We start from the raw sequence: 27,271 nt of genomic DNA on the forward strand, positions 1-27,271 counted from the left end.
GATGGCCTACCAAAAGGCCTCCTGCGGGTACTGGGGCTGGGATTAAAAATATAAATATAGGACAAACACTCATCACGACAAGAGAGACACCACAACACTACATAAAGAGAGACCTAAGACAACAACACAGCATGGCAGCAGCACATGACAACACAGCATGGGAGCAACACAACATGACAACAATACGGTAGCAACACAACATGGTAGTAGCACAAAACATGGTACAAACATTATTGGGCACAGACAACAGCACAAAGGCAAGAAGGTATAGACAACAATACATCACACGAAGCAGCCACAACTGTCAGTAAGAGTGTCCATGACTGAGTCTTTGAATGAAGAGATGGAGATAAAACTGTCCAGTTTGAGTGATTTGTTTTTTATAGCTCGTTCCAGTCGCTAGCTGCAGCGAACTGAAAAGAGGAGCGACCCAGGGATGTGCGTACTTTGGGGACCTTTAACAGAATGTGACTGGCAGAACGGGTGTTGTATGTGGAGGATGAGGGCTATTGTAGGTATCTCAGATAGGGGGGAGTGAGGCATAAGAGGGTTTTATAAATAAGCATCAACCAGTGGGTCTTGCAACAGGTATACAGAGATGACCAGTATACACAGTATAGAGTGCAGTGATGTGTCCTATAAGGAGCATTGGTGGCAAATCTGATGGCTGAATGGTAAAGAACATCTAGCCACTGGAGAGTGCCCTTAGCTGCCAATCTCTAAATTACGTCTCTGTAATCTAGCATGGGTAGAATGGTCATCTGAATCAGGGTAAGTTTTGCAGCTGGGGTGAAAGAGGAGGGATTACGATAGAGGAAACCAAGCCTAGATTTAACTTTAGCCTGCAGATTTGATATGTGCTGAGAGAAGGACAGTGTACCGTCTAGCCATACTCCCAAGTACTTGTATGAGGTGACTACATCAAGCTCTAAACCCTCAGAGGTAGTAATCACACTGGTGGGGAGAGGAGCATTCTTCTTACCAAACCACATGACCTTTGTTTTAAAGGTGTTCAGAACAAGTTTAATGGCAGAGAAAGCTTGTTGGACACTAAGAAAGCTTTGTTGTAGCATGTTCAACACAAAATCCGGGGAGGGGCCAGCTGAGTATAAGACTGTATCATCTGCATATAAATGGATGAGAGCGCTTTCTACTGCTTGAGCTATGTTGTTGATGTAAATTGAGAATAACATGGGTCCTAGAATTGAGCCTTGTGGTACTCCCTTGGTGACAGTTCCTGGCACGGCACGGGGTGAGGCATCGGTTGAGAATAGAAGCCTTGTGAGTTCTACCACTTACAAAGAAGCATAAGTCAGTGGGTTACCCCACTGGCCTTTTATACAGACAGACAGAGATTGCATACATCTCAGACTACTGTGTCATGGGTCAGCACAAAGATTTACTGTAATCAGCAGTTTTCCAATAATAATCAACTTTTTCCCAGATAGGAATGTTGACAGGGGGCCTTCTGTGCACAGTGCCATCTGTGCTTCTATGTGCCTAATTGAAAATATCAGCTATTTATAGATGCATTTTGCAGGAGTTTTCATAACCAAGGACTTTGCATGTAGTGAACTCCAAGGTGGACTACATCTGTATCAAAACAATAGAGACATGAACAGCTAGCTACTGTTTGACCAGGCTTAGTTGTAAACAAAGTAACAAAGGCAATTCTAATGTAAAAATGCTTCATGCACCTGATATCAGACACTGGGGGTCTGGTCGGCATCTAGAGGAAATACGACATCAGGAAGAACTACGCCCTCTAGGGGTCTTGGCACTAATCGGGACATTTCCGGGGACAGCTCTAGCTGGGGACCGGCCACCAAAATCAGGGACTGTCCCCGGATATCGACGTCTGATCACCTTAATCTGAATGTGACTTGGATCTAAAAGGAATTGCTCTGAGACTGGTGCAACAATATTTATTTAAAATTAATAGCGCCGAGACTAGTACATGTAAGAAGAATCAAGTTAGCTCCTTAGCCAATTTCTCCTCCTGTGAGCTAGTGATAGCCAGTGATAGTGATGCACGAGCTAAGTGTATTTGAAACATCGCCATCTCCTGGCAGCTTTTACCCGATAGATTCAGTAGCTTGAAATTCCGCAAAAAGCTTGAAAAACCCATTTGATTTTTTTTTTAAATGAACATACTTCATGATTGTTTTTATACTAGTTAGTTTTGGAATTAAATATACTAGTTTCAGTATAGTTTCGTTTTTCAAACGGATTTGTTAATTGTTTTATTTCAGTTTACTAATTCGTTTTAGTTTAACTTTTAGTTTACTACAATAACCGTGATGTGGACAAACTCAAATGGTGTGGCACTAGTTGTGGTTAGCTAGGTAGTGGGCTCTAACTTTGCTGCATGAAGAAAAAGCAAGATATTGGCCCTTCCACCTTCAGATACTATGAGATTGCCCAACCTGCAAAAAAAGAGAGAAATTTAGAGAGAGATCTTATCTGACGTCACATGGTCTCATGGCAAGAAGTGGGTTGCAGGGAAATTAGGCCCCCACAAATGCTTCAGAGAGTAAAACAGGCGGCTAATTAGGGCATCCTCCAATTCCGTAGTCCCTTTCTAATTCTGACCCTTCAAGCTTTGACTCTGTCCTTCCTGCTGCATCCTGGGATTGGCCTGGTGCAGCTGATCTGTTGATAAGATTATCCAGAGAACCCTGTTAAATCTTGGGCCACAGTTTAGGCCAGCAGATGGCCACTAACTGTGAGAGAGGTGCTGGTTATGAGGTGTAGTGCAGTGTTGGTTGTACAGTAGCAGGGAACAAGGGTAATGATACTAGTTCACCTCTCTTTCAGAATAGTTCCACCCTCTCTGCTCACCTGAGTGACAAGTCAGCCGGTCAGACCTTTGAGTAAGAAGTAAGAGGGTGATTGGATAAATGCACATCCAACTGCCCCTAAGACACTGTTCATTATTAACTACTTTAGTTCATCTGAGGGTAACTGAGGTGGACGCTCTTGACGTTTGAATATGTTGATTCATCTCATCCAACTCCTTTCACCAAAAAACAAAAAAAGTTTGTGAATTTACACATGCACTTACACATGATGAAGGCGCAACAGCTCCTCTTCAACCTCAGGAGGCTGAAGAAATTTGGCTTGGCACCTAAAACCCCCCACTTTTACAGATGCACAATTGAGAGCATCCTGTTGGGCTGTATCACCGCCTGCTACGGCAACTGCACAGCCAGCAACCTTAAGGCTCTCCAGAGGGTGGTGCGGTCTGACCAATGCATCACCCGGAGCAAACTACCTGCCCTCCAGGACACCTACAGCAGCCGATGTCACAGGAAGGCCAAAAAGATCATCAAGGACGACAACAACCACCCGAGTCATTGCCTGTTCACCCCGCTATCATCCAGAAGGCGAGGTCAGAAAAGGTGCATCAAAGCTGGGACCGAGAGACTGAAAAACAGCTTCTATCTCAATGCCATCAGACTGTTAAATAGCCATCACTAGCACATTAGAGGATGCTGCCTATATACATAGACTTGAAATCCCTGGCCATGTCAATAAATGGAACACTAGTCACTTTAATAATGTTTACATATTTTGCATTACTCATCTCATATGTATATACTGTATTCTATTCTATTGTATCTTAGTCTATGCCGCTCTGACATTGCTCGTCCATATATTTATATATTCTTAATTACATTATTTTACTTAGATTTGTGTGTATTGGGTATATGTTGTGAAATTGTTAGATATTACTTGTTAGATAATACTGCACTGTCAGAGCTAGAAACACATGCATTTCGCTACACCCGCAATAACATCTGCTAAACAAGTGTATGTTACCAATAACTTTGATTTGATTATATTGACCAGATACTCTAGTGCCTGCTCTGCAATGAAAATAAATGTCTTCAAAATTGGAAGGCAATCCGGAGGAGCCTAGATCAAGTGGGACCATTCTAGCCAATGCGAGGACAGATACGCGTGTGAACAACAGGCACAACGCTTTCCACTAGTTACCACAGCCACAAAGTCAAACGTCGCTATATCATAAAAGTTCACGAAAACAAAAATGCTAATCCACCAATGGTGTTAATTTAAGGTTAGTCATAAGGTTAGCAGTGTGGTCAGGGTTTAAAATCAAATTTTAAGAAAATAAATTGTAGAAATATGCGGGGTGTTTTACTTTGTGGCTGTGGTAACTAGTGACGACCAGGCACAACTCCGATAGTTTTTTTCTCAAAGTTGCCGGGATGTCACGTGTCCTACTTACGTCAGTACACTCGTAACAAACCAAATACTGCGAAACGTATGTTCGAGCAAATAAGCCATTACATTTACTGTTAACCAAATTCGACACTCTCGTTGACCTCCTCCACAAAAACTCACCGCTATGGGGAGCAAAAAAAACTAAACAAACGAAGAGCGCCACCTGCTGGAGAACACTTATCCCTCTCGCTTTGCATCTTCCTCTCCGTCAAAAGTCCCATCTGCCAAAGTGCAGCAAAGCCGGTAATGTCAATGAGTCTCACGAAACGAAGACAGCAATTTAGAAATTATCCAATTGTTTAGCTAACGAGATATATATATTTATACATTCGGTGGAGAAATGCATTTACTCAAGCAAATAGCTAATGCAGCAATATAGCTACTTAGTTAGACAATAAGTTCACATTTCTGGAATATTTCCAAAGATCTTTGTTTTGAAAAAACGATTAGCTTGCTGGCTAGCGAAGTTACCAGTGAAAACAACTGTTATAAGTCTGTATTCGGGACATCTGAGAGAAACAAACTGTCAGCTACAGCAAGGTTATCAGTTGTTTCCTGGGCGAGGACAAGACAAGTGCTACAACTTTCTGCATCAGCTCTTCGAGCTGAGCCAGGCCTCAACCATGGCAGGTGGTAAGTACACAGACAGAGCAGCTAAACTGAATTCTATGCTGCATTCTTAACAAAGTGGGAAGGTGGTAATTATCAATTGTGACGTTATAAATTCTAATTGAATGCGTACTTTGAACTCATTGAAAAACGCCGATTGTCTAATGGCTAAGCTACTTCATCCATAAACCAAAAGTGCGGCTTTCATGCCTGTAAACAAATTAGTGTTCAAAAACCACATGAATAGATTACTTTTTCAAAATAATATTTGTTGTTAAATTTAACTGCTGAAAATGCTGTTGAGGCTATTTCCTTAGGTGACGTGTCAGCATGTGGGAGAAATTGGAGCTCAGGGATGATATGAGTAAGTTTACAAACTATAATTTCAAGTTTATCGAATTTTCATATAATCAACTTCTCAAATGCATTCAGATTAAGTTTTAAAATTGAGTTCTCTTAATTCAAAACCAAAGACAATATCTTTGCCAACCATGAAAGGTAGAGGAGAACAGAGAATCAAAGCTTTCTGTGGTAAACGGAAGCTTCTGGGGATTTCTGAAGCCAATGTAGCATGTTGAATTTATTTTCTTCTTATGAATTTGGCTTTAGCATTCTAACCGTTTAGGCTATATACAATTACCCCATTCCTGAAAGCTAAGACTCTCTGGAACATGGTCGTGCTTTCTGTTCCACTCTATGATGATCACAGGTCGTACTAGAAGGGAGTGTCACAAAAACAATTTGGCCTCCATAGGAATACAGTTGAATAGCAATGTCATAAACCTTCTAAGGATAGCTTTTCAGCTCCCTATTTAATCTTGCTCTTGTGACTGACTGGGTTCGAACCAGGTTTCCTGCATGTCACAAGACTGTGTTAGCCCACTTAGCTAAAGCCCATAGGGATGAGTCGAGCAAGGTTACTCGTCAAAAGAGCGTGGTTCATCGAACCACCTCAGTTACAGTTAACCCCACTTTGACCTTGCACTCAGTGATCATGGCACCAATATACCCTACTGGGTTTGAATATCAGGCCTACTGCATAACAACACTTTCTGAGGCAAATAGAAGCAGAAGGATCTGTGCACCCCATTTAATGAGAGTGCAACAGAGGTGGTTTGGTGATCCATGCTTATGTAATGAGCATCCTGGCCAGAGACCTACAGATTTGTGTTAGATTGACCGATGGGGTTCTAACCCAGGTCTCCTGTGTACCAAACAATGCAACTTTTCAGGTCTCAGACATGTTACTCATCACACAAGCGTGATCACCGAACCACCTGTGTTACACTTCACCCACCTTTGAGACCCATCCAAGTCACAGGACCAATGCCTAGGCTTTAGCTCAACAGTTTTGACCTAGTAAGTCACACGTTAACCTTATAATGACTATCCTTGCTGGAGACTTGAAACTAACACGTCTAACACAAACTAAAACATGTCAAGCTAACATGTCTTCAGGTCTCAGGCAAGGTTTTCATCACATAAGCATGGATCCCCAAACTATGCTCTTTTGATGAGTAACCTTGTTGGATCTTAGTTATTAGTGTAGCAGATGGACATCAGTGAACCTCACTCATCAGCCTGATGTGTCACCCCTTGCGCAATTAAATAATGCCTTTTTTAATAGCACGATGTGTTGGAATGCTTCTGGAGGGCGGTTAGAGGTCCTTAGTTCGAGTCTCCATATGAGCTGAATCAGGGGGAAGCAGTACTAGCCAAGCAGGCAGCGTGAAGCCTTTACAGTGGAGCCACTGGACCTGGATCTACAGTTGCACTTGTTCAACCACTGGGGTCACTGGGGAGTGAGTTTAGGGGGTGAATGTAGCTAATGGGGATCTGTGAAACTCACTCAGTGTCTCCCCTTGCGCAATTGAAGAAGGCCTTTTTCAATAGCATGGTGGGTTGGAACACTTCAGGTGGGTGGTCATGTGTGTTTGTGAGGCAGATGTCCCGAATTCAAGTTTTGGTATGAGCTGAATCAGGGGGAAGCTGTACTTGTTAAGCATTTACATTTTTGTAATTTAGCAGACACTCTTATCCATAACGACATACAGGAGTAATCAGGGTTAAGTGCATTGTTCAAGGGCTCTTCAACAGATTTTTCACCTAATACGCTCGGGGATTCGAACCAGAAACATTTAGGTTACTGGCCCAACAATCTTAACTGCTAGGCTACCTGCCTAGCAGCAGCGTGTCGTCATTTAAATGAATGTCCTGAACTTATCCCTATAGCCTTTAGCTAAGTGTGCTAACACGGTCTTGTAAAATTTAGGAGACCTGGTTCGAACCCAGTCAGTCACAAGAGCAAGATTAAATATGGAGTGAAAATGCTATCCTTTAGAAGGGCTATAACAGGGCTATTCAACTACTTACTGTATATTCTTATGGGGGCCAAACGGTGGTTTTTGTGACACTCCCTTCTAAGTTGGCCTGTGATCATAGAGGGAAACAGAAGGCACGTCCATGTTCCAGAGTCTTACCAAAACGGTTCAAACGCTAGAGCCAAATTCATGGGAAGATAATAAATTAAACATGCCACATCGGTTTCAGAAACCACCAGAAGCTCCTGTTTTATCACAGTAACTGTTTGATTCTATCTGTTCTATTCTACCTTTCCTTGCTGGCAAAGTACCAGGATGTTGTCTCTGGTTTTGAATACGAATTTAGAGAACTGAATTTGAAAACTGAATATGATAAGATGAATATATGAAACTTTGATACACTTGAAGTTATAGTTTGTAAACTTGATACACAGACATTGAATATCTACCATACTGAATATATCAATATTTAATTTTAGAATTAAAACTGAATGCAATATTCACTCAATTCACTTTCAAATAATGAAATACAAGTTCAATTAATTAAGTTATAAAAAATAAGAAAATGATATTCAAATTCAATATCCTAATACAAATTATGGAATTCAAATACTATTAATGTTTACACTGAAATCGCTCCATACACAGGCCAGTCTGATAGGCTTTGCAAGTTCGCTGTCCCACAGCTGTGCCAGAGTGGAAAGACAGCTTTGCAACATTCATGCTTGCAGCTTTACATAAAGGAAACAGCTTGTCTCTAGCTCAAACGATGACTCCTATTACTGGAGCTACCTTTTTTCCCCCTGTGCGATTTTGCATGCATTTGATATAATTTCACAAACCATGTCGCAGGACGTTTTTAAACTAATCCCAGGCCTCTAATTATTGTTTTGATAACAACGTTGTTCAGTTACCTAGCTATCTAACAACCTGGTAACTTGACAGTAGGTCTAGACAAATTTGATTGGTACAGGAAGGAAGGAAAATGATCTGATATGTGCTTCAAAGGTAGGATTCATATAGGCCTAATGTAAGTCTAATTTATAAAAAAATCTATCTCTTTCTGGTGCTCCTTACATTCTGTTTGGTGCCTTTTACAGTTGGGAGCAGTGTCAATAGTTGGTGGGAGAGAGATGGAGGTGTGTGTGTTTGTGAGAGTGATGGAGAGAGTGTGTGTGTGTGTGTGTGTGTTAACTGAAGAGTAAAGGTTCCATGCAGTGCTTTCACCATATTGACACAATGACATGCAGGTCATTATGCATGAATATTCCTTACTCTCATTCCTCCAGCAAAATCACAGGTAGGCCTTTGCAAATATGAGCAAATGAACCATTCTATGCAGTATTCTATTATACAGTGTGCAGTTAAATTCAATATGTGTTGTATTGAGTAGAAGTGTGAATATCAGTGACAGGTTTTTTTGTTTGGCACGTGTGCATGTTTAGACAACAGGTACAAGTGTCAGGTATGGGGTGAACAGGACATTAGACCAATCTGGATTTTTCCCCCCCAGTGGTCTTGTGATACTACCCGGTATCATGAGACTTGGCCTGGTATCATATTGTTAGTAATATGTTGGTATTGTGACAACACGACTTCTGATCCCCAGCAACATGGGCACCCCTACAGTTAACACATCCCGCTTCTTTCACCGATACTACACATTCCTTTGTCTCGTGTATACTTCTCACATCTAGGAATCTCCCTCCTACAACCTGCTGCAACCATGACCATAAGCTTGGCACCTGAAATACCATAGTGGGTTTGGCACAAAACCTTGTACGGGTTAACTGATATATCCTAGCATTACTTTGTCAGGTAAAGACTTAGCATCAAAACTCAAAAGGACAGACGGTGACTCTTCTATTCCACCACGCTCGCCACCGGGTCTGAGTCGCACCAAATGGCGGGCTTCACACCGGGAATTTTCGACTTCAGTTGATCTACCTCCATCCTTACCACTACCCCAGTAATCACTATTTTCAATGGCGCCCTGTTCCTGAGAGCAAAGCAAGTAACAGTTCTTGTCCAGCATGACCAGCAGAGCTTGAAAGAAAAGCACAGAGGAAGGAATAAGAACCTGAGGAATTCCCAATAACAATCCTCCACATTCTCAGGTTAAGGACTGTTAGATAGTGTTGGCATCATTTGTCTTCGTTGCCTGCCATAGACTTGGGGCTTTTGGGTGACGTATTTTCTTCCATGGGAAAAAAATGTAGGCCTCTGTTTCTAGCCGTGTAGCTACACTTCAGGGAGGGAGAGGGGGAGAAGTCAGCACCCAGCATTGTAATCCACGAGGAGACTGCGTGGCAGGTTAACCACCTGTTACGCAAGTGCAGCATCAAATGGACCTTGTGGCTGCAAGGAACCAAGGTAAGTTGCTAGGTAGCGTTGAACTTAAACAATCAATCTTCACAATCACTAGTTAACTACACATGGTTGATGATATTACTAGGTTTACTAGCTTGTTCTGTGTTGCATATAATCAATGCGGTGCCTGTTAATTTATCATCGAATCACACCCTACTTCAACTTGATGATTTAACAAAAGTGCATTTGAGAAAAAAGCACAATCGTTGAGTAATGTACCTAACAATAATGCCTTTCTTAAAATCCATACACAAGTATATTTTTTAAAACCTGCATATGTAGTTAAAAGAAAGTCATGTAAGCAGGCAATATTAACTAGTCACAGACATGATTGAAACAGTTTTAGAAACTTAAGAGTGTTTTCTATCCACACCTACTAATCATATGCATATAATATATTCCTGGCATGAGTAGCAGGAAGTTGAAATTGTGCACGCTATTTATCCAAAAGTGAAAATGCTGCCCCCTATCCTTAAGCAGTTCAAATCAATACACAAGTATATTTTTTAAAACCTGCATATGTAGTTAAAAGAAAGTCATGTAAGCAGGCAATATTAACTAGGGAAGTTGTGTCACTTCTTTGCTTTCAGTGGAAGCAGAGTCAGGGTATATGCAGCAGATTGGGCCGCCTGGCTTGTTGCAAACTGTTGAAAGGCCATTTCTTCGTAACAAAGACCATAATTAATTTGCCAGAATTTTACATAATGATGAAATAACATTGAAGGTTGTGCAATGTAACAGTAATATTTAGACTTAAGGTTGCCACTAGAGGTCGACCGATTATGATTTTTCAACGGCGATACCGATACTGTAATATTCTGGGTGTAGCTGGTGCAGAGGAGTCAGATCCGTGAGGAAGTCCACCGATGGGTGCGACCACGGCCGTTGTGGAATGGGCTGTAACTTCCCTCTGGACAGGTGCCTAGGTGCCTTGCACTGGGCACACACCGAGCAGGAGGAAACATAAACCCTCACGTCCTTGGCCAAGGTGGACCACCAGTACTTCCCACTAAGACAGTGCCACTGTCCGACCAGCGAAGTGTGACTTGTGGGCCCAATAGATCAAACGGTCGCGGACAGCAGACAGAACGTACAGACGCCCAGCTGGACACTGGGGAGGAGTGGGCTCTGTACGTAACGCCCGCTCGATGTCCGCGTCCAGCTCCCACTCCACCGGTGCCACCAGGCAAGAGGCCGGATGTATGGGAGTGTGATCTATGGACTTCTCCTCTGTGTCATACATCCGGGACAGTGCGTCTGCCTTAGCGTTCTGGGAACCTGGTCTGTAGGACAGGGTGAAAACAAAACGGGTAAAGAACATGGCCCACCTTGCCTGGCGAGGGTTCAGTCTCCTCACCGCCCGGATGTACTCCAGATTGCGGTGGTCAGTCCAGATGAGAAAAGGGTGTTTAGCCCCCTCAAGCCAATGTCTCCACGCCTTCAGAGCCTTGACAACAGCCAACAGCTCCCGGTCCCCCACATCATAGTTTCACTCCACCGGGCTGAGCTTCTTCAAAAAGAAAGCACAGGGGCGGAGCTTTGGTGGCGTACCCGAGCGCTTAGAGAGCACGTCCCCTATCCCAGCCTCGGACGCGGCCACCTCCATTATGAATGCCAAAGAGGGATCTGGATGAGCCAGCACGGGAGCCGAGCAGAGCCCTCAGGTGACCAAAAGCCCTGTCCGCCTCAGCCGACCACTGCAGTCGCACCGGTCCCCCCTTCAGCAGTGAGGTAATGGGAGCCGCTACCTGACCAAAGCCCCGGATAAACCTCCGGTAGTAGTTGGCAAACCCTAGAAACCGCTGCACTTCCTTTACCGTGGTGGGAGTCGGCCAATTACGCACGGCTGCAATGCGCTCTCTCCATCTCCACCCTTGAAGTGGAAATGCGGTACCCCTAAACACCTCCCGAGCACTTTCATGACCACCCCTTGAGAGCCCTCTGTTTCCACGAAATAGTGGGGTCATGACAGGCCAACCAGGGTAGGCCCAGCACCACGGGAAATGCAGGAGAATCAATAAGTAAAATACTAATTCTGTCCTTGTGACCCTCCTGCCCTCCATGCCCAGTGGAGCGGTGGCCTCCTTAGGTCGACCATTAGGGTCAGGGCTAATTATCTAGGGCGTGCAAAGAGAAGGGCATATCTTAATCTATGGGAAAATGCTCTGTCAATAAAATTCCCAGCTGCGCCTGAATCAAGAGCGCCTTATGCTGGGAATGCGGGGAACATTCATGAAAATGTATAGAAACATTTATAAACAAAAACATGTGAGCAACAGGGGGCTCTGAGTGAGTCTGGTGCCGACTCACCTGGGGTGACACGAGAGTGCCCTGCCTGCTGCCTCGACTCCCAGAGGAACCTCCCCAGCACCGACCAGCAGTGTGCCCTCTGCGGCCACAGATGGTACAGGGAACAGTCCAACTCCCGATGTATGTCCTCGCGCAGACTGCACCGGTAGTGATCGATCAGGGCCCTGTCGTTCCATCCCGCGCTGGCGGCCAGGGTCCAGGAGTCCAAGGTGAACTCCTGTGCGCTCCTCATCCTCTGCGTCAGGTGGAACAGACGTTCACCCGCCGATCTACCCTCAGACAGGTGGTCGAAATTGCCCAAAAGCGGCGGATGAACTCTGCTTCCCCCCATACGGCATTGGCCCACTCCAGGGCTTTCCCTGAGAGACACGAGATGAGGGCGACACGATCTCACGTCCCCGAAGGAGCCGGGTGGACGGTCGCCAGGTAGTGTTCCAGCTGGAGCAGGAACCCCTGGCAGCCGTCCCATCATACTCCCTCGGGAGCGCGAGCCGAATCCCACTGGGACCGGGTGAAGAGGGGTGAACAGTGGTGCTTGTTGTAGTGGTGCCGGTGGAGGCGCTGGAAGAACTCATCCTCTCTCCCATCGGTCCATCGTCTGCAGCACGCGATCCATGGCGGTGCCGAGATGTTGCAACATGGTCGCATGCTGCTGGACGCGCTCCTCGACCGCCAAAGGGGGGTTGTCTGCTCCTGCTGACTCCATTTTTGAGGTGCGTGGTTCTGTAATGGTCTGGGTGTAGCTGGTGCAGAGGAGTCAGGCGCCGGACAGCAGAGAACACAAGTAACTTTACTCAAATATTCCAATAACATGTCATAATACCGAGACCGCAATAACGGACTGAACATACATAAAACAATCATGCACAAAAACCATGGGGAAAACAGAGGGTTAAATAATAAACATGTAATTGGGGAATTGAAACAGGTGTGTAAAACAAAGACAAAACAAATGGAAAATGAAAAGGGGATCGGCGATGGCTAGAAGGCCGGTGACGATGAACGCCGCCCGAACAAGGAGAGGGACCGACTTCGGCGGAAGTCATGACAGATACCGATTTATTGGAGGACCAAAAAAATCCGATACCGATTAATCTGACAATTTAAATATATATACACAATTTGTTTTATATAATATAAAAAAATATATTATATTATAAAAAAATATTTCGATCAAAAAATGTATTTAATATTTTTGTTGTTGTAATAATGACAATTACAATAATACCGAATGAACCGTTTTTTATTTTAATTTTAATATAATATATCAATAAAATCAATTTAGCCTCAAATAAAAAATGAAACTTGTTCAATTTGGTTTAAATAATGCAAAAACAAAGTGTTGGAGAAGAAAGCAGAAGTGCAATATGTGCCATGTAAAAAAGCTAACGTTTAAGTTCCTTGCTCAGAACATGAGAACATATGAAAGCTGGTGGTTCCTTTTAACATGAGTCTTCAATATTCCCAGGTAAGAAGTTTTAGGTTGTAGTTATTATAGGAATTATAGGACTATTTCTCTCTCTACCATTTGTATTTCATATACCTTTTGCTATTGGATGTTCTTATAGGCACTTTAGTATTGCCAGTGTAACAGTATAGCTTCCGTCCCTCTCCTCGCCCCTACTTGGGCTCGAACCAGGAACACATCGATAACAGCCACCCTCGAAGCATCGTTACCCATTGCGCCACAAAAGCCGCGGCCCTTGCAGAGCTAGGGGAACAACTGCTTCAAGGTCTCAGAGCGAGTGCCGTCACCGATTGAAACGCTATTAGCACGCACCCAGCTAGCTAGCCATTTCACATCGGTTACACCAGCCTAATCTCGGGAGTCGATAGGCTTGAAGTCATGAACAGCTCAATGCTTGAAGCACAGCGAAGAGCTGCTGGCAAACGCACAAATGTGCTGTTTGAATTAATGCTTACGAGCCTGCTGCTGCCTACCACCGCTCAGTCAGACTGCTCTATCAAATATCAAACCATAGACTTAATTATAACATAATAACACACAGAAATACGAGCCTTAGGTCATTAATATGCTCAAATCCGGAAACTATCATTTCGAAAACAAAACATTTATTCTTTCAGTGAAATCTGGAACGGTTCCGTATTTTATCTAACGGGTGGCATCCATAAGTCTAAATATTCATGTTACATTGCACAACCTTCAGTGTTATGTCATAATTATGTAACATTCTGGCAAATTAGTTTGCAACGAGCCAGGCGGCCCAAACTGTTGCATATACCCTGACTCTGCGTGCAATGAACGCAAGAGAAGTGACACAATTTCCCTAGTTTAATATTGCCTGCCAACCTGGATTTCTTTTAACTAAATATGCAGGTTTAAAAAAATATACTTCTGTGTATTGATTTTAAGAAAGGCATTGATGTTTATGGTTAGGTACGCTTTGGTGCAACGACAGTGCTTTTTTTCACGAATGCGCTTGTTAAATCACCCATTTGGCGAAGTATGCTATGATTCAATGATAAATTAACAGGCACCGCATCGATTTATATGCAACGCAGGACAAGCTAGATAAATAGTAATATCATCAAACATATGTAGTTAACTAGTGATTATGTTTGATTGTTTTTTTATAAGATACGTTTAATGCTAGCTTGCACCTTACCTTGGCTCCTTGCTGCACTGGCATAACAGGTAGTCAGCCTGCCACGCAGTCTCCTCGTGGAGTGCAATGTAATCGGCCATGATCGGTGTCCAAAAATGCCGATTACCGATTGTTATGAAAACTTGAAATCGTCCCTAATTAGTCTGCCATTCCGAATAATCGGTCGACCTCCAGTTGCAACCCGTTCAATAAAATACGGAACGGTTCCGTATTTCACTGAAAGAATAAACGTTTTGTTTTCGAAATGATAGTTTCCGGATTTGACCATATTAATAACCTAAGGCTCGTATTTCTGTGTGTTATTATGTTATTATTAAGTCTATGATTTGATATTTGATCGAGCAGTCTGACTGAACGGTGGTAGGCATCAGCAGCCTTGTAAGCGTTCATTCAAACAGCAGCTCTTAGTAATGCTGGGATGCAAAGTGCCTGTAAGAACATCCAATAGTCAAAGGTATATGAAATACAAGTGGTATAGAGAGAAATAGTCCTATAATTACTACAACCTAAGACTTCTTAACTTCTTAACTGGGAATATTGAAGAACCAGGAATATTGAACCACCGGCTTTCATATGTTCTCATGTTCTGAGGAAGGAAGTTAAACATGAGCTTTTTTACATGGCACATATTGCACTTTTACTTTCGCCTCCAACACTGTTTTTGCATTATTTAAACCAAATTGATCATGTTTCATTATTTATTTGGGTCCATTGATTTTATTAATGTATTTTATTAAGTTAAAATAAGTGTTCATTGTTCATTCAATATTGTTTTATTTGTCATTTATTACAAATATATACAATTGAAGTCGGAAGTATACATACCTTAGCCAAATGCATTTAAACTCAGTTTTTCACAATTCCTGACATTTAATCCTAGTACAAATTCCCTGTCTTAGGTCAGTTAGGATCCCCTCTTTATTTAGAAAATGTGAAATAATAGTAGATAGAAATAAAAGCTGAAATAAATCACTTTCATCACATTCCCAGTGGGTCAGACGTTTACATACACTCAATTGGTATTTGGTAGCATTGCCTTTAAATTGGGTCAAACATTTCGGGTAGCCTTCCACAAGCTTCCCACAATAAGTTGGGTGAATTTTGGCCCATTCCTCCTGACAGAGCTGGTGTAACTGATTCAGGTTTGTAGGCCTCCTTGCTCGCACACGGTTTTTCAGTTCTGCTCAGAAATCTTCTATAGGATTGAGGTCAGAGCTTTGTGATCGCCACTCCAATACCTTGACTTTATTGCCCTTAAGCCATTTTTCCACAACTTTGGAAGTATGCTTGGGGTCATTGTCCATTTGGAAGACCCATTTGCGACCAAGCTTGAACTTCCTGACTGATGTCTTGATGTTGCTTCAATATATCCACCTAATTTTCCTACATCATGATGCCATCTATTTTGTGAAGTGCACCAGTCCCTCCTGCAGCAAAGCACCCCCACAACTGGATGCTGCTACCCCTGTGCTTCACGGTTGGGATGGTGTTCTTTGGCTTGCAAGCCACCCCCTTTTTTTTGGTCATTATGGCCAAACAGTTCTATTTTTGTTTCATCAGACCAGAGGACATTTCTCCAAAAAGTACGACCTTTGTCCCCATGTGCAGTTGCAAACCTTAGTCTGGCTTTTTTATGGTGGTTTTGGAACAGTGGCTTCTTCCTTGCTGAGCGGCCATTCAAGTTATGTCGATATAGGTCTTGTTTTACTGTGGATATAGATACTTTTGTACTTCCTCCAGCATCTTCACAAGGTCCTTTGCTGCTGTTCTGGGATTGATTTGCACATCTCGAACCAAAGTACGTTCATCTGTAGGAGACAGAATGTGTCTCCTTCCTGAGCGGTATGACGTCTGCGTGGTCCCATGGTGTTTATACTTGCGTACTATTGTTTGTACAGATGAATGTGGTACCTTCAGGCGTTTGGAAATTGCTCCCAAGGATGAACAAGACTTGTGGAGGTCTACAATTTGTTTTCTGAGGTCTTGGCTGATTTCTTTAGATTTTCCCATGATGTCAAGCAAAGAGGAACTGAGTTTGAAGGTAGGCCTTGAAATACATCCACAGGTACAGTTCCAGTTGACTCAAATTATGTCAATTCGCCTATCAGAAGCTTCTAAAGCCATGACATTTTCTGGAATTATTCAAGCTGTTTAAAGCCAACTTAGTGTATGTAAACGTCTAACCCACTGGAATTGTGATACAGTGAATTATAAATGGAATAATCTGTAAACAATTGTTGAAAAATTACTTGTCATGCACAAAGTAGATGTCCTCACCAACTTGCCAATGCTATAGTTTGTTAAAACCTCTTAGAGCTACCCCCCTACTTTTTTCAATTTCCGCCTGAAGACATACCCAAATCTAACTGCCTGTAACTCAGGCACAGAACCAAGGATATGCATATTCTTGGTACCATTTGCAAGAAAACACTCTGAAGTTTGTGTAAATGTGAATTGAATGTAGGAGAATGTAACACCAATATATCTGGTTTAGATAATACAATGAAAAAACATATGTTTTTTTTCTTTTTATTGTAGTATCTTTAAAATGAACAAGATAAAACAAACATTCAGATAGGACGATGGGGACAATTTCAGTGAAAAACATAAGAGGGCAACAGTACTTGTGCAACGTTTCAGAATGATAACTTCCAAAATGTGTGTGTCCCACACAAGCCCAAATGTACACAAGTGGCCAAATTGGTGAAGTTATACATTTTAAATGGAATAACTATATACAAAATACCAAAATGGTATTCTAACACACACACCCCAAAAATGGAGAAAAAACATGAAAAAATATATACATTTACAAAATAACACTTTCAATATTTGGAAGACCCTGGGTCCTCTACACAATATTGTGCTGCTGATGCCAGGTGCCATAGCACATCCATGCCTGCAGAAATACATTTGGGCAAATGAACACCACTTGTGGCAGGAGCTGGATGAACCAGCTTCAGTGGGGGATGGCCACCTTGGCACTGGGGGCTCCCATTCGGAGTCAGTGTCACTGTGAAAGAAAATGTTCAGTTAGAATATTTTCACATATGAGCCCTGTATCAACAGGTAAAATAAACAGAGATATATATATATAGAGGACAGGGAACATAATATTATGACAGACCAGCTAGATCTACTGTCTTTATTATATTACAACAGACCAGCTGTATCTACTGTCTCCATTTCACTTTGGCCATTGTTGTGGGCCTGCCCTCCCCTCAACAGCCTCAAATAGGCTATTTCATTTCACAAATAATATTTTATATTATTAATTTCAAACAGCATTAGCATGAGAAGAACTTACCAGTCCAAAACGATGTCCTCTCCGTTCAAAAAATATTCCTCCATTTGAGAATCGCTAAATTAATCGTCCTCGATCAATTTCTTCTAAAATTGTGTGTAATTGTCTGTAAATCTAGACTTAGATCTATCTTTCCCTGACTTAGTCGCCATACTGATTATTTATATATATATATATATATAGAGAGAGTTTTAATGACTGCAACCTAAGTGTATGTAAACTTCCGACTTCAGCTGGATATAAAAATTGGCCAATTAATCGGTATTGGATTTTTTTTGGTCCTCCAAAAAAATCGGTACCGGCATTGAAAAATCATATTTAGTCGACCTCTAGTCTTGATAACCTACCTTGTAAAGGATGTTCTTGTATGGACTGAGAGAGAGAAACTGTTGATTTTATCTGTGTGAATTCCTGTCTTGTTAAAACATATTTTTATTTAACTAGGCAAGTCAGTTAAGAACAAATTCTTATTTACAATGACGGCCTACACCGGGCAAAAAGACGCTGGGCCAATTGTGCGCCGCCCTATGGGACTCCCAACCACGACCGGTTGTGATACAGCCTGGATTCAAACCAGGGTGTCTATAGTGACACCTCAGTCTTGTTGCTAATAACATTGCTTAGTGTTGACATGATTTTCTGGATGTTGACATGCTGTCAACATTCTCTGTATACCACATGACATGAGAACAATTCATAATTATCATTTTTTTCTCTGGCACTGGAATGAGTTTACACTTCTCTCATTACTTGTATGGCTCAGTTTCTTGCAGGGCAGTAGGGTGATTTGGCTCTAGATGACAGTGTATTGACATGGCAGGAAGTTTGGAGCATGTCATGGAGTGCTGAGTTGGCCTGCCTGCCAGGAAAGGTATCTAGCTTTTTCTGCGTCATCACAGGGTATTTATAATCCATAATATCAGGCATGCAGAATTTCATCCACCCCTCTGCCCTGGCTGGTATGCCTGCCTTCTCTCCCCAGAGAGATCTTCCAGGAAAGGAGCCTGTGAGCCTACTAGTCTGCTTATAAAGCACTCTGTGTTGGATTCTCCCACACCACCTTAAATTCTCTCATTTGGCTTCCAGCTGTGTCATCCATTTTTTTGTGGTATTATTTAACAACCGATCAATGATATTTGTCATACTTTTTTTTTTTTAGAAGACAAGAAAAACTTTCTGGTGCTCTTGTTGGTGCTGCTGTGCTGTGCTGTGCTGTGCTGTACCATGTCTGCTGTGGTGTAGTCGTGTCTCCCTCTCAGGGCCTACTGCCTGTCACACTGACTGCACTGAAGACTCTAAACTGCAATGCCCTCCTCCTCCGCTGTCTTTCTCCGCATTGGCTCTCGTCAGCTTGTTCCATGGTTGCTGGGGCAACTGAGTAGGATGGGGCCCAGTGGGGCAGGGGGAAACCTTGGGCTGCGTTGTGTCCCGCCCCTGTGCTGCCTGACTGCTGACATGCTGCTGGGGTTGGGGCTAGGCAGGGGGAGGAACCAGCCCTGCAGAGGGACTTCCACAGGCCCGGGATGGGCCCTGCCATCCAGCTGCATAAAAGTCCCCCTAGTGTTAGTGCTAGTGTCACAGCTGCTCCTCCCTGCCGGCTGTTCTGCAGCTCTGTCTCACTCTGCTCCGACTGTCACAGGAGCACAGGCAGCAAGATGTCATCCTCCTCATCCAACGAGGGCCAAGGGAAGCCCAAGCCCAAATCCCCACTGCACAAGAGAGCGAGTCTGCAGAGTACCACCAGCCCTGGTGAGTGGAGAGGTGTGGGTTTAGGGGTTCCCAGAGAGCGGAGTAAAGGAATGCTGGGGTTAAAGGGGGGGGGCACATCTGGAGTCGAATTGACACATTTGCTAGTGTAGTAGTGTGAAGACACTCAATGTTAAAGGAAACAAAAGTGGATATCTTAATGTTCTTTCTCTGATACTCCATTTTTTGGGGATGAGTTTGTTCTTAGGCCTATGTTCTAATGAGAGTTTTGCAAGCACTTTGACTTGTACTATATTACACTGACTGTGAAGAGGATGTAGTGCAAAGTACTGTAAAAAGGGGTTTTCCTTCTGTATTTATTTGAAAAAATACATGCGTAATCATGGAATGTGGCTTGCCTGATTGTTTCTAATAGCCTAATCAAGGTTGTTATTCACCAACAGCAGCAGATGGAATCGCCATACAGATTGATTAAAAGTGTGATGTTTTTATCATTGCTTTAGCATTAAGGTACTGAATCTCCCAGTAATACCCACTGTAGCAACTCAGTGTAGTGACTTGGTTGGCCTGCTGATGATGCTTGATTCTAGTGTAGGAGAGAAGTTCAAAGCAGTGTTTAAACCTAAAGGCCCTCCTTGCACACAGTCCTTTTTTTTTAAATTCAAGAACGTACTCATAGTGTCCATGTGTATGACACAACTCTTCCATCCCCTCCATATCTCCTCCAGTGAGCTTGGACAGGGCACAGTCATAGGGGCCCTTTATCTCCTATCATCACAGCCCTCACCATGGAGTCCAAACAGGAAACAACACAACAAATACCTAATATAAATATACATACATAGCACTACATTTACATTTCAATTTAGCCATTCAGCAGAAGTTCCTATCCAGAGCGACCCACAGCTAGTGCATTCAGGCGAGAATAGGCGAGACAACCAAATAGCAGTCATATCACATACATAATACAATGCAAAATACAATACAAAATGTTGTATTCCCATCCTCTGTTCTGGACCTGGGGACTGTGAAGAGACCTCTGGTTGCATGTCTTGTGTGATACCGATGAGTGTCCGAACTGTGTGCCAACTGCTTGAACAGTCAGTTCGGTACCTTCAACACCTTGCACAAAGACCAACAGTGATGCACTCAATCTCTCCTCAACTTTGAACCAGGAGAGATTGACATGCATGTCATTGACATTCGCTCCTTTGTGTACATCAAAGCTCAATACGAGCTGCTCTGTTTTGGACCAACTGCAATTTGCTTATGTCCTCCTTTGCTGCAGCTGACTTGACCACACAACTGGACAGTGTTCCAGGTGCAACAAAACTAGGACCTGTAGGACCTGTCTGGTTGACTGAGATATCAAGAAAGTACAGCAACGCCTTATCATGGACAGACCTCTTCCCATTTTAGTAACCATTGAGTCTATATGTTTTGACCATGATAGCAGGCTATCTAGGGTGACACCCAGCAATTTAGTCTCTTCAACTTGCTCAATAGGCACATTATTGAAAATTATGCTTTTCTTTTTGTGATATTTAGCACCAGCCTATTGCTAGTTACCCATTCTAAAAATCACTGGAGTGCAATGTTAAGGGTGTCAGCTATTTATTTTACTGTAGGAGCCGGCGTGTATACTGTTGAGTCGTCAGCGTACATGGACACACAGGCTTTATTCAAGGTCATTGGAAGGTTATTAGTAAACACAGAAAACAATAATGGTCCAAGCTGGCTGCCCTGCGGTACATCACACTCAACCAAATTTGTATTCGAGAAGCTTCCATTAAAGAAGAGGATGTTAATCCATAGCACCATTAAAGGGTGCTCTGCTATTTTTGGGCAGCGGAATTACCTTTGCTTCCCTCAAGGCCTGAGGGCACACTGTCTTTTAGGCTTAGATTGAAGATGTGGCTAATAGAAGTCGACATGTATTCCTCTACCAACCTCAGTAATTTACCATCCAGGTTGTCATTCATCATCTATCTATGGGGATTTAGTCGTTTTAACATTCAGTTTCTTTATGGGCGCTGCCTGTCAGTATCCGGAAGAAGCAATTTCATAAATGCAGCGGCAGGATGTTCCTCATTACACACATCGGACCAACAAATATTTGTCACATCTTTGACATACGTATCATTGCAAAACCTCTTGTATGATCCCTTATACACTATTTTAGGACCAGTCTTTGGAACTTTGGTTTTCTTAGATATGGCTATCTAGTGGGTGTGGATACTGTTTTAGAACAGATTTCTGCAGCATTCGTATGGATATGGTTAATACTTTTTATTGAGCAGACAGCTTGATGAATGAAGCCAGTCAATATTTAGGTCACCCAGAAAGTATACCTCTCTGTTGATATCACATACATTATCAAGGATTCTACACACATTATCCAGATACTGACTGTTAGCACTTGGTGATCTAGAGCAACTTTCCAAAATAATAGACTGAATCAATCACGAGAGCCTGAAGTAGCTAAGCAGATTCTTTATCAACATTATTTGCTTTAAGTTTCCCAAAAAGTTTTGTATGATCCTTCAAATATTGTAGCGGAGTCGGCATGGTGCGGCTATTAAGATAAAATGATGGTGCCTTCCGGGCTGGGGGCCCCTGATCTCCCTACACCTTTCTCTGTGTGGCCAGGATGGTTTATCAGAGGACAGCCTGGCTGGGAGTGGGACAGCACGTCTTCCAGCCCCTCCATATCTCCCCCAGTGAGCTTGGACAGGGCACAGTGATAGGGGCCCTTTATCTCCTATCATCACAGCCCTCACCATGACAATGGCCCCTCTGGCTGTTTATACAAGCGATGCTGTGTCACACAGGGGTTGGTTTGACTCTACTGCGATGCGTTCACTCAAAATACAAATATGTCCAGTCACATTGGGAGAGGAAGAGACCATTGAGAGTGGTTCCTTTTTCATGGACTTCTGCAAACCTTGTATTTCTAGCTGGAGGCCGAGGGGCCCTTTAGTTAGTATTTTGTTAGGATCCCCAATTAGCTGCTGCCGAGGCAGTGGCTACACTTACTGGGCTCCAAACAGGAAACAACACAACAAATAAATACATAATATAAATATACATACATAGCACAACATTTACATTACAATTTAGCCATTCAGCAGAAGTTCCTATCCAGAGCGACCCACAGCTAGTGCATTCATATTATGATAGCCAGGCGAGACAACCAAATAGAACAGTTGTATCCCAATCACGTATCACATACATAATACAATACAAAATGTATAAAAATGTCTGTCTCTTCGCTGTACCAGTCATGCTGTAAGGTGTTCTTTTATTTTTACATGATTTTATTGCTAGCTGAGTTACCTGGGGTGGCAGACAGTTCCATGTAATACTGTGTGTTTCCCATCCTCTGTTCTGGACCTGGGGACTGTGAAGAGACCTCTGGTTGCATGTCTTGTGTGATACAGATGAGTGTCTGAACTGTGTGCCAACTGCTTGAACAGTCAGTTCGGTACCTTCAACACCTTGCACAAAGACCAACAGTGATGCACTCAATCTCTCCTCAACTTTGAACCAGGAGAGATTGACATGCATGTCATTGACATTCGCTCCTTTGTGTACATCAAAGCTCAATACGAGCTGCTCTGTTTTGGACCAACTGCAATTTGCTTATGTCCTCCTTTGCTGCACCTGACTTGACCACACAACTGGACAGTGTTCCAGGTGCAACAAAACTAGGACCTGTAAGACCTGTCTGGTTGACTGAGATATCAAGAAAGTACAGCAACGCCTTATCATGACAGACCTCTTCCCATTTTAGTAACCATTGAGTCTATATGTTTTGACCATGATAGCAGGCTATCTAGGGTGACACCCAGCAATTTAGTCTCTTCAACTTGCTCAATAGGCACATTATTGAAAATTATGCTTTTCTTTTTGATATATTTAGCAACCGGCCTATTGCTAGTTACCCATTCTAAAAATCACTGGAGTGCAATATTAAGGGTGTCAGTTATTTATTTTACTGTAAGGAGCCAGCGTGTATACTGTTGAGTCGTCAGCGTACATGGACACACAGGCTTTATTCAAGGTCATTGGAAGGTTATTAGTAAACACAGAAAACAATAATGGTCCAAGCTGGCTGCCCTGCGGTACATCACACTCAACCAAATTTGTATTAGAGAAGCTTCCATTAAAGAAGAGGATGTTAATCCATAGCACCATTAAAGGGTGCTCTGCTATTTTTGGGCAGCGGAATTACCTTTGCTTCCCTCTAGGCCTGAGGGCACACTGTCTTTTAGGCTTAGATTGAAGATGTGGCTAATAGAAGTCAACATGTATTCCTCTACCAACCTCAGTAATTTACCATCCAGGTTGTCATTCATCATCTATCTATGGGGATTTGGTCGTTTTAACATTCAGTTTCTTTATGGGCGCTGCCTGTCAGTATCCGGAAGAAGCAATTTCATAAATGCAGCGGCAGGATGTTCCTCATTACACACATCGGACCAACAAATATTTGTCACATCTTTAACATACGTATCATTGCAAAACCTCTTGTATGATCCCTTATACACTATTTTAGGACCAGTCTTTGGAACTTTGGTTTTCTTAGATATGGCTATCCAGTCGGTGTGGATATTGTTTTGGATTCGATTTCTGCAGCATTCGTATGGTTATGGTTAATACAAGTGGATGATATGGATCCTGTTCTGTTTGTAAATACCCAGGTAGGTTGACTGATAACCTGAACCAGTTTGCAGGCACTGATAACAGTTTGAAGCTTTTTATTGAGTGGACAGCTTGATGAAGCCAGTCAATATTTAGGTCATCCAGAAGGTATAACTCTGTTGATATCACATACATTATCAAGGATTTCACACACGTTATCCAGATACTGACTGTAAGCACTTGGTGGTCTGTAGCAACTTCCCACAAGAATAGGCTTTAAATGAGGCAGGTGAACCTGTAGCCATGTTACTTCAACTAGAGGTCGACCGATTAATCGGAATGGCCGATTTTAATTAGGTCCGATTTCAAGTTTTCATAACAATCAGAAATCGGTAATTTTGTGCGCCGATTTGGCGATTTAAAAAAATATATTTTTATGTATGTGTATGTATGTATATATGTATGTGTATGTATATATGTATATATATATGTGTATGTATGTATGTATGTATATATATATATATATATATATATATATATATATATATATATATATATATATATATATATATATATATATATATATATATATATATTTATTTATACCTTTATTTAACTAGGCAAGTCAGCTAAGAACACATTCTTATTTTCAATGACGGCCTAGGAACGGTGGGTTAACTGCCTCGTTCAGGGGCAGAACGACAGATTTTCAAGTTGTCAGCTCGGGGATCCAATCTTGCAACCTTACAGTTAACTAGTCCAACGCAATAACGACCAGCCTCTCTCTCGTTGCACTCCACAGAGAGACTGCCTTTTACGCGAATGCTGTAAGCCAAGGTAAGTTGCTAGCTAGCATTACATTTATCTTATAAAAAACAATCGATCATAATCACTAGTTAACTACACATGGTTGATGATATTACTAGATATTATCTAGCGTGTCCTGCGTTGCATATAATCTGACTGAGCACACAAGTATCTAAGTATGTGACTGAGCGGTGGTAGGCAGAAGCAAGCGCATAAACATTCATTCAAACAGCACTTTCGTGCGTTTTGCCAGCAGCTCTTCGTTGTGCGTCACGCTGTTTATGACTTCAAGCCTATCAACTCCCGAGATGAGGCTGGTGTAACCGAAGTGAAATGGCTGGCTAGTTAGAGTGCGCTAATAGCGTTTCAAACGTCACTCGCTCTGAGCCTTCTAGTAGTTGTTCCCCTTGCTCTGCATGGGTAACGCTGCTTCGATGGTGGCTGTTGTCGTTGTGTTGCTGGTTCGAGCCCAGGTAGGGGAGAGGAGAGGGACGGAAGCTATACTGTTACACTGGCAATACTAAAGTGTCTATAAGAACATCCAATAGTCAAAGGTTAATGAAATACAAATGGTATAGAGGGAAATAGTCCTATAATTCCTATAATAACTACAACCTAAAAATTCTTACCTGGGAATATTGAAGACTCATTTTAAAAGGAACCACCAGCTTTCATATGTTCTCATGTTCTGAGCAAGGAACTGAAACGTTAGCTTTCTTACATAGCACATATTGCACTTTTACTTTCTTCTCCAACACATTGTTTTTGCATTATTTAAACCAAATTGAACAAGTTTCATTTTTTATTTGAGGCTAAATTGATTTTATTGGTGTATTATATTAAGTTAAAATAAGTGTTAATTCAGTATTGTTGTAATTGTCATTGTCAGTGTAAAAAATCAGCCGATTAATCGGTATCGGCTTTTTTGGTTCTCCAATAATCGGTATCGGTGTTGAAAAATCAGAATTGGTCGACCTCTAACTTCAACAGCATTTGACACGAGATCCTCTCTAAGCTTTACAGGAATATGACTCTAAGTATAAACCGCAATGTCTCTTCCGTAGATATTATAACCATATATTGCTACCACCGTGTCATCAAAGCGATTATCTAAGTGAGTTTCAGAGATACAGTGGGGCAAAAAAGTATTTAGTCAGCCACCAATTGTGCAAGTTCTCCCACTTAAAAAGATGAGAGAGGCCTGTAATTTTCATCATAGGTACACTTCAACTATGACAGACAAAATAAATGTTAAAAAATCCAGAAAATCACATTGTAGGATTTTTTATGAATTTATTTGCAAATTATGGTGTAAAATAAGTATTTGGTCAATAACAAATGTTTATCTCAATACTTTGTTATATACCCTTTGTTGGCAATGACAGAGGTCAAACGTTTTCTGTAAGTCTTCACAAGGTTTTCACACACTGTTGCTGGTATTTTGGCCCATTCCTCCATGCAGATCTCCTCTAGAGCAGTGATGTTTTGGGGCTGTTGCTGGGCAACACGGACTTTCAACTCCCTCCAAAGATTTTCTATGGGGTTGAGATCTGGAGACTGGCTAGGCCACTCCAGGACCTTGAAAATGCTTCTTACGAAGCCACTCCTTCGTTGCCCGGGCGGTGTGTTTGGGATCATTGTCATGCTGAAAGACCCAGCCACGTTTAATCTTCAATGCCCTTGCTGATGGAAGGAGGTTTTCACTCAATCTCCCCATTCTTTCCTTCCTTTACACGGATCAGTCGTCCTGGTCCCTTTGCAGAAAAACAGCCCCAAAGCATGATGTTTCCACCCCCATGCTTCACAGTAGGTATGGTGTTCTTTGGATGCAACTCAGCATTCTTTGTCCTCCGAACATGACGAGTTGAGTTTTTACCAAAAAGTTATATTTTGGTTTCATCTGACAATATGACATTCTCCCAATCTTCTTCTGGATCATCCAAATGCTCTCTAGCAAACTACAGACAGGCCTGGACATGTACTGGCTTAAGCAGGGGGACACGTCTGGCACTGCAGGATTTGAGTCCCTGGTGGCGTAGTGTGTTACTGATGGTAGGCTTTGTTACTTTGGTCCCAGCTCTCTGCAGGTCATTCACTAGACCCCCCCCCCCCCCCCCGTGTGGTTCTGGGATTTTTGCTCACCGTTCTTGTGATCATTTTGACCCCACGGGTGAGATCTTGCATGGAGCCCTAGATTGAGGGAGATTATCAGTGGTCTTGTATGTCTTCCATTTCCTAATAATTGCTCCCATAGTTGATTTCTTCAAACCAAGCTGCTTACCTATTGCAGATGCAGTCTTCCCCACCTGGTGCAGGTCTACAAT

General features: G+C 42.4%; 1 protein-coding gene across 3 annotated transcripts in view; it reads left to right on the plus strand.

Moving 5' to 3' along the window:
- Positions 1–4,340: 4,340 nt before the first annotated feature.
- The window catches only part of LOC109891121 (AMP deaminase 2-like), a 56,763-nt gene continuing 33,832 nt past the window's right edge, over positions 4,341–27,271 (plus strand). For 2 of the 3 annotated variants that reach the window (XM_031825183.1, XM_031825185.1), the window contains exon 1: positions 19,366–19,538. In XM_031825183.1, the coding sequence (XP_031681043.1) occupies positions 19,445–19,538 (94 nt within the window). In that variant the 5' untranslated portion in view covers positions 19,366–19,444. Of the gene's footprint in view, positions 4,882–19,365; positions 19,539–27,271 lie in introns of those variants that run through there. The other variant, XM_031825186.1, reaches the window with a different exon arrangement.

Source organism: Oncorhynchus kisutch, linkage group LG5, assembly GCF_002021735.2.
Source record: "Oncorhynchus kisutch isolate 150728-3 linkage group LG5, Okis_V2, whole genome shotgun sequence".
Taxonomy (NCBI): domain Eukaryota; kingdom Metazoa; phylum Chordata; class Actinopteri; order Salmoniformes; family Salmonidae; genus Oncorhynchus; species Oncorhynchus kisutch.